We start from the raw sequence: 7,500 nt of genomic DNA on the forward strand, positions 1-7,500 counted from the left end.
CAAACTGTTACTTATTGTAACTTTGTTGCTAAACCACTCAACATTCATAATCCTACTTCAAATGCATTGTTGGCAGGACTGCAGCGTATAGAGATTTTTTCCTTACAGTTGCTGACTACTTATTCCTAACCTTGTTTTTACAGTATTGTCCTTACATGATAGCCGACTACATTGAGAGTGTACAGTCCGTTGTTACTCCTTCACTTATCAGGGTACGGTCAATTCTAGAGCCCTTATAGAATCCTTTGTTGAGATATGTGCTGAGAGAAATTTCAGCTAAAATAGCTAAGGACAGTTTCAGTTTATAATGCACTAAAAGCCTTTTATAAGAACTGAAATGATTCCATGATTGCGTTAAAAGTTTCTTACATATGTGGTGTCTACTGGGAAGGGTATATAGGAGCTTGTCTGAGATGTCCTTATTTAGGTGAGAGGAACAGGTGCTCGCTTTTGCTCCAAGAGTGTGTTCCTTCCTAACAGAGAGAAACGTAAAATTATGTCTAAAAAGTATGACTGCGGTTTGGTTGTATATTTTAAGAAACACAGAGCATACCCCCGTTATATTTATTTCAAGTTCGTTAGGCTAAATACCTTGCAAAAAATTCTTTCAAACACCAATTCCTTCCCCGTCTAACTGAGAACCTGATTCAATGTTTGGACTCAACAGGTTCTTTCGCGACGGAAGTTTAAAAGCTAAACAAAGTTTTAGCCTGCAGGCTCTAAACCATTAGCTGTTTAGGTTTTGTTTTTACTCAAACAAACATTTCAATCTCTCCACAGGACGTTCTCGTTCCTGGAATTTATTGTCTGTTGGACCTGTGTGGTGAGCATGAACTATCGCTTCTACACGCTGTCCTACAGAAAGGATCGCGGGAGCTCTTTCATTCCTTGCACGCAGACTATTCGAAGTACCACAAGTTTAAAGGCAAAGTCTGAAACATGTAAGGACGGTCAAAGAGGAGAGGAACGGCAAGAAGTCTTGCCACTCGACTAGATGGCTCTTCCTCGTCCTCTAGGCTTCTAAATTTGCAGGCGATGTGCAATTTGCTTGCATGGCAAGGGTACGACCTGTTAAAATCACCCTCAAGACCCCATACTCGTTGACTTTTATTTTCTCGTGGTATTAACATTCAGCTCAGTCTCAGAGCCATCTTGAACTTTTCAAAATTATATTGGAACCTCCCAATTTTTTTTTTTTTTTTAAACTTAGCAAAACGTCGTTTTTGAGTGTGCTAACGACAATTCACTAATAAGAAAGGGGTCGAGTAGTAAGCGTCAAGAGAGGATGAAGGGTGCTGGTGAGAGAGTGAATCTCCCATATAGGCCTTAATCCCAAAGTAATTCTTCTCAAGCTAGTTTTCATTTACATCACTCCCGGTTGTGGAAACCCCGGGATGCTCTAAGAAGGCCGGTCGTGTGACTCGAATGTTGCTCACGTGGATAGTAATATCACTCTGAATGTCTTTCTGTTTGTATCTTGGCCTTTTAAAAAAGAAATGACGAGGTTATCAAGACACGAAATAGCAACGCAATGGAATGTAGCTACTCATTCACAGGTGGGACAAAAAGTTCTCTCACTTGTCTGTGTCTGTAAGACTGCGAAAAATGGTATCTGTTTATCTCTTTACCTTACTAAACTGCGCATGTTAAGTTAGCTTCATTAGAGGTGCGATAAAAGCTGATTTAAGTAAGTCGATAATCTAATTAAACTAAGAAAGTTGCTTGAAATTCTTTAATGAATTTTCGGTAAGCATGAACTAAAATGTTGGTAACTTTTTGAAGTTTCAAGCGCTAAGCAAATCGACAATTCGTTCTTTTTAAAAGCCGGAATAGCACTCTGATTAACGCAGAATGGAAGTTTTTCTGTTTATCGATTTCCCCCAAAATATATTTTATCAAACTATAATACAGTCGACTCTCCGGTTGCGACCACCTCTCGTAAGCGACCACCTCTCGCCAGCGACCAGTTTTCCAAAATAACAAATTAAAGTCAAATCACTATATTTGAAACCTCTTGTAAGCGACCACCTCTCGTAAGCGACCGCGACCACTTTCAGAGCTAAAAGTTTGAAATGTTCTTTTGTGTTTAAGCTTCCTTAACCGACCACTTGACAAATAATAGAGCGTAAATTGGATAATAAGGTGTTGTAACCTTTGTTGTACAAGAGACGGAATTTTCTTTATGGGAAGTACAGGATTTTTTCTCGAAAGTGACTTTTCGCATGAGTAAAACATTTAAAACATGGGATAAGTCTCTACAGTTACCATATGCTTGTGAGGCAAAATGTTGACTCAATGGTCTAAGTTCTCGTAAGCGACCACCCGTAAGCGACCGCCTAAACTTGACATTTTGGGTGGTCGCTTGCGGGAGGTTCGACTGTAGTTCGTACAATAACTAGTATTAAGTGAGTTTTTTAAGGATATTTTGTGCCCTATAACTTTATCAGGCTCGTCCAACTACGATACGCCAGGCACAGAAATAATCCACATATCAAGCTGCATCTGATTTCTTCAATCCCTTTTCATTGCACCAAGATATATCCCATAGATTTGATGCTTTTAATGCCATTATCTGGGGATGCTGTTGCTTCATTGCCACACGTGTTGCTGTCATCAGGATACCCTCCTGTACCAAACCCGATTCTAGAATCGCAGCTTGTGCAGTCGTTTTGGTCGTTACCATTAATACCAATCCTTGCTTTAGCCGGGTCCCCGGAGTGGCCACAGATGGTGTTAAACCCTTCCCTGTTACAATCGGTCTGCAAGGAGGCTTGTGAGCCAAGCAGCGCCTTCCACGTGTCGCGACCTAAAGAAGTTGTGCGATAGCTCCCATCAGCAATCAGCGAATACAGAGAGTTGGCGTTCTTCTTGATGACAATGAACTTGACCTGTTGGTTGATCTTCATGCCAAGACAAATCTTGGAGAAGGGTGTGTTCCAGTAGCTTGGTAACTTTGTCTCTTGCGAATCAAACCCAGTCTCTCCTCCAGGAAGGTTGTAATCGTTTGTATCCGTCCAGTGCCCCGAGTCATAATGAAACGTCGTCTGAAAAATGATAGAAAATAATCACTGAATACGTCAGTTCTACGGGGAGCTAAGAGTCATAGGAAAATCAATATTTTAGCAAACCTTGATTGGGAATCTCGTCCACAGAACCCGGGCGTTAAGTTGGGTCAGCGGTGACCCAAAGCCCGACGTTGTGGATGAAATCAAAAACCAGAACCCGAAAATCCTGCTTCCGGTTTGATTGTGCACATGCGTTCAATTTTAACAACTGTTTCTGAACATGTGTAGAGAGAGTAACTGCTGTAACTAATGCTGGCTCATTTTCCGCGAAAGATCGCGGCCGCTTGGAACTAGATTGTTGATTATTGATGGGCGAAGCAAATTCCAAAAGTGCGCCTGTGTAAAATGTTAGAAATACAATTTCAAAATCAGTACCAACATGACTTTTTTTTTTTCCTTGCTTCTTTTTTTTTTTTTTTTTTTTTTTCACATAGCAGTGAGATATTTGAGTTGTTTAGCTCTTGGGTGGGGAATGGAAAACTATTCCAGAAGTCAGATTTGTCTTTGTTCCTAGAAAACAACCGTGAATGATCTTGTTGCGTCTACGCAGTGACAAATCATGCCAGATAGCTAATTCACATCTGTTAAATTATGCGCAGCTAGTTCTTACCTTTAATTCAAAGCAGCTATGCCTAAGACGTAAAATATAAGACCTGATGTTGCTATACCTTGTTGCCGTCCATCTTCATGACCGGCGTCCATCCCCCATCTCCACATCCAAAATCACCCATCTGACAGCGAACGGAAGTCGATGTTGAGCCAAACTGAAGCGTAACCAGCTCACTGGTGTTCAACCTGTCGACAAGTCAGCACGGGTCTTCATTAACAAGTGAATACTTTAAACGAAGCAAAGTTACACAATTGACATCTCAAATAGATTTTGCCACCCCGCAGATTGTAGAATAGTCTGCATGTCAGCCAAGTGGCCCATCAGGCCGGAGCTTATCCCGGTTTCTGTAGCATGAAACGACTAGGAGTATATCTACTCCCCCCTTGATGGGATGCTAGTCCATCACAGGGTTACCCACAGCATTAAGGTCGCCGTACCCATGTATACACTTGGGTGGAGAGAGACACTGAGAGTAAAGTGTCTTGCCCAAAAACACAGCACAATGTCCCCGGCCAGGGCTCGAACCCGGACCCCTCGATCCAAAGATGAGCGCACTAGCCATGAGGCCACTGCGCCTCCCAGTTAAAAAAATAATTTCCTAATTTTCTCAAGTTAAAAAATTGCACACGTTAGTTAGGCTCCGCACTCAAATAAACTAAGCACGCGAAGCCGTTGTGACCCATGTAGTATGTAAAGCGCATTTAAAATCACTCGGTAAGATTTGAAAATTTGATTCAACTGTACTGAGGATGTTTGAGCTTTTAAATACGTTGCGCGGATACTATACCCGAAAAATCTTTGGAAACACTCGCCTGTCGGCTCGTGTTCCCACAGCATTCCTAGATCTCCCAAACTTCCACGCGTGTTTCTATTTAACAATTAGTTTACGAGCTCGAGATTTCTATCGCGTGACAGTTGACTAGGGCGCAACCCAAGCTAACTATTACGCATAGAAATCGGGATCGAATAATCTAATTGTTTTAGTATAGGTCTACTAGTCGTTCAAAACTTTGTCTTCATGCTCTTTACAGACACCTCGAAAACGCGAAGAAGCGGCTGTCATTTTGTCAACAAGCGCACACTACTACACTACTCACTATCTACAACAGAATAGATAGTAGCGTAGCCAATCAGAGAACAGCAGTCGTGATAGAACGCTAGTAGATTTATACGAAGACTCCATAAAAACACGGAAAATGTTTCCTATATCTTAAGCAGTGGAAAAGCGTGCATTGGCTCACCTCTTTTCGTCATACACTTCCTTACATGACGTCGCAACTGAAAGAGAGAGAGACAAGTAAGTTAGCAGCGATTGACGCCAGGAAGAGTCGTCAGCAGAGGAAATGTTTTCGATGACTGGCATGTTGCTATTTCTTGATATTTATCTTGGTGGATTGATTTGAAACTGTTATAATCTCGTCGTTTTTAATTAAGGGAATTGCAGGTGAAAATGAAACAACTCAAGAGAAAGAGAGCTGCCTCTGACCAAGTTTTTGACGAAATAGAAACCCTGATGCAACGAGCCCCATTAAAGCGAAGACTTCGATGAAGCCGCGAACGATATTCTATTCCTCAGCCAGTCCAAACTTTTTAACAATAAAATGTTGAAGTCTGGGTATTTAAAAGGGCATAACTTGAAGAAGGTTTGATGCAACTACGAGTGACAAAATTAGATTAAAAGACACAACTGTACTTTAAAGCTAGGGTAGAGAAGCCTAAGGAATTTCTTAACTTGTATTTCCAATTCAGCTAAAGCTGGCTAAACAGCTCATCTACCCTGGTTTACGAAAGTGAAGAATGATCATCGCAGTTAATTTTCCAATTTAAGCAATTGGAAAGAAGAAGCCTGAAAAAATCAGGGCTTCAACGGGATTCGAACCCGTGACCTCCGCGATACCGGTGCGATGCTCTACCAACTGAGCTATGAAGCCACACATTGGGAGCGAGGTCAATTAGTTGAGTTCATATCTTCCCGTGAGGAGTGAAATGATGTGAAGTTTACATGAAATAATTCATATATGAACTGCGGTTGTAGATGAAAGTGAAGCATGATCATCGCAGTTAATTTTCCAATTTAAGCAATTGGAAAGAAGAAGCCTGAAAAAATCAGGGCTTCAACGGGATTCGAACCCGTGACCTCCGCGATACCGGTGCGATGCTCTACCAACTGAGCTATGAAGCCACACATTGGGAGCGAGGTGAATTAGTTGAGTTCATATCTTCCCGTGAGGAGTGAAATGATGTGAAGTTTACATGACCTCGCTCCCAATGTGTGGCTTCATAGTTCGCACCGGTATCGCGGAGGTCACGGGTTCGAATCCCGTTGAAGCCCTGATTTTTTCAGGCTTCTTCTTTCCAATTGCTTAAATTGGAAAATTAACTGCGATGATCATGCTTCACTTTCATCTACAACCGCAGTTCATATATGAATTATTTCATGTAAACTTCACATCATTACCCTGGTTTACGTTACAAAGTGTCAACTAGTGGTACTGATTTACCTTTGTCGCAATATTTTCCGATGAAGCCATTTGTACAAAGACATTTAAACGTCTCCCCGTTGTTGATTGCCTGACATGCACCTCCGTTTTGGCACGGTGAAGGAAAACAGGGTCCCTGAAATAATAACAAGTGGATAGGTAAAACAAGAGAAGGTAAAGATCCCTGCATTGGCTGAGTGACCAATACTGCTGCGCCCAGATTAATTCAATTCTAAACGAGTAATTCTCTTCATCCCTGAATAGGATGCCAGTCCACTGCAGTGTTGCCTCCAGCATTACCATAAAGTGTCTTGCCCAAAATGCCCACAAAAACAAGGCTTACGTTTTTCTTGTTAGGTCTCGCAGCAAAACCCAGGAAAGTAGGAAAGTAAGAAAAGGAAAGAAGGCAAAGTAGGATAACAAATTGGCACGTGTATTTGTTAAAATTGACCTACCATGATGGAAAAGTGGTGCCAACTCTGGCTTTCCATAAAGTCTTTGGCATTACTGTACTTATCAGAAGACAGTAACTGGCACCGAAATTTTCCACTGAGATCTTTTGTGGTGGCCAGGTTCACAGAAAAGCACAAAGGATTGTTGAGGCATCTAAAGTTGCAATCAAAGTCGTCGAATGCCCTGATTGTTTCAACTTTGGGTACATCCAGATAATGCAGCTCGTCTACTGAAAGCAGACGACTTCGGAAAGTATGAGAAGAGGTACCCTCGTCTTCCAGTATGTTTGCTCCTACAACGAGAAAATTAACTGTAAAAATACATTCATGCAAGTTGAAAATCGAGAATCGCTTTTATAACACTATGGAACTTTCATAAAACAGCTTTTCTCAATATATCTCCAATATATTTTTAAAATGCTTATGGAACTCTTAAGAGACAAGTACTAACTTGGTGTTGCAAGAGATTTTATACAGGGAGCTTTAGTTAAATAGAGGGTAGTGGATATAAAGCCCAACACAATTGTTTTTGGTGTGCTTTTGTTTGCTTTTTTGGCCTTGGTTGTGTACATAGGAAAATGGGTATTTACGTTTATGCGAACAACAAAACTATTAGAATCGTTTCTGTCGCGAAATTCATGCACAGTGTATGAGCGCAAAAAAATTGCGCACAGTCTCGGACCTTCCAATATAAATCACATTGGTTTGTTCCTTTGAAATTTACTCGGCTTCATAACCATTCACCATTACTAACTTTGATAGACTGAGCTTAAGCAGAACATGTTCATCCACATGATTTAAAATGATCGAATTCCAGAGAGGGAGACACGAAACGAAAGAAGTAAAAAGAAGTAAATTCCAGTCTTCACAGGCTTGAAAGTCTATGTTGTTGA

General features: G+C 41.1%; 3 protein-coding genes across 4 annotated transcripts in view; 1 reads left to right on the forward strand and 2 right to left on the reverse strand.

The window, feature by feature from the left end:
- LOC145496122 (unhealthy ribosome biogenesis protein 2 homolog) overlaps window positions 1–1,575 on the forward strand; it is a 30,403-nt gene extending 28,828 nt beyond the window's left edge. For both annotated transcript variants that reach the window (XM_081475763.1, XM_081475771.1), the window contains exons 33-34: window positions 144–212; window positions 781–1,575. In XM_081475763.1, coding sequence (XP_081331889.1) covers window positions 144–212; window positions 781–936 — 225 coding nt within the window. In that variant the 3' untranslated portion in view covers window positions 937–1,575. The remainder of the gene's footprint in view (window positions 1–143; window positions 213–780) is intronic.
- A 930-nt stretch (window positions 1,576–2,505) lies between these two features.
- LOC145496600 (putative skeletal organic matrix protein 5) lies at window positions 2,506–6,547 on the reverse strand. Its single transcript, XM_081476306.1, has 4 exons — window positions 6,177–6,547; window positions 4,917–4,953; window positions 3,734–3,860; window positions 2,506–3,044 (listed from the first exon to the last, which is right to left on the reverse strand). Exons 1-4 carry the CDS (start codon window positions 6,343–6,345, stop codon window positions 2,523–2,525), a joined length of 855 nt encoding a protein of 284 aa, XP_081332432.1. The 5' UTR covers window positions 6,346–6,547; the 3' UTR covers window positions 2,506–2,522.
- Window positions 6,548–6,590: 43 nt separating this feature from the next.
- The window catches only part of LOC145496882 (uncharacterized), a 3,138-nt gene continuing 2,228 nt past the window's right edge, over window positions 6,591–7,500 (reverse strand). The window contains exon 2 of the mRNA XM_081476658.1: window positions 6,591–6,900. Within this exon, the coding sequence (XP_081332784.1) occupies window positions 6,596–6,900 (305 nt within the window). The 3' untranslated portion in view covers window positions 6,591–6,595. The remainder of the gene's footprint in view (window positions 6,901–7,500) is intronic.

The sequence above is a fragment of the Orbicella franksi genome, chromosome 1 (genome assembly GCF_964199315.1).
Source record: "Orbicella franksi chromosome 1, jaOrbFran1.1, whole genome shotgun sequence".
NCBI classification, from domain to species: Eukaryota; Metazoa; Cnidaria; class Anthozoa; order Scleractinia; family Merulinidae; genus Orbicella; species Orbicella franksi.

What these genes read in the sequence shown, in the direction of transcription:
- LOC145496600 (XM_081476306.1), bottom strand. Translation starts at nt 6,345, where the DNA reads ATGCAGGGATCTTTACCTTCTCTTGTTTTACCTATCCACTTGTTATTA. An exon ending in CGGAAAATATTGCGACAAAG is followed by an intron (nt 4,954 to 6,176) that starts GTAAATCAGTAC and finishes TCTCTCTTTCAG; the next exon opens with TTGCGACGTCATGTAAGGAA. An exon ending in GAAGTGTATGACGAAAAGAG is followed by an intron (nt 3,861 to 4,916) that starts GTGAGCCAATGC and finishes ACTTGTCGACAG; the next exon opens with GTTGAACACCAGTGAGCTGG.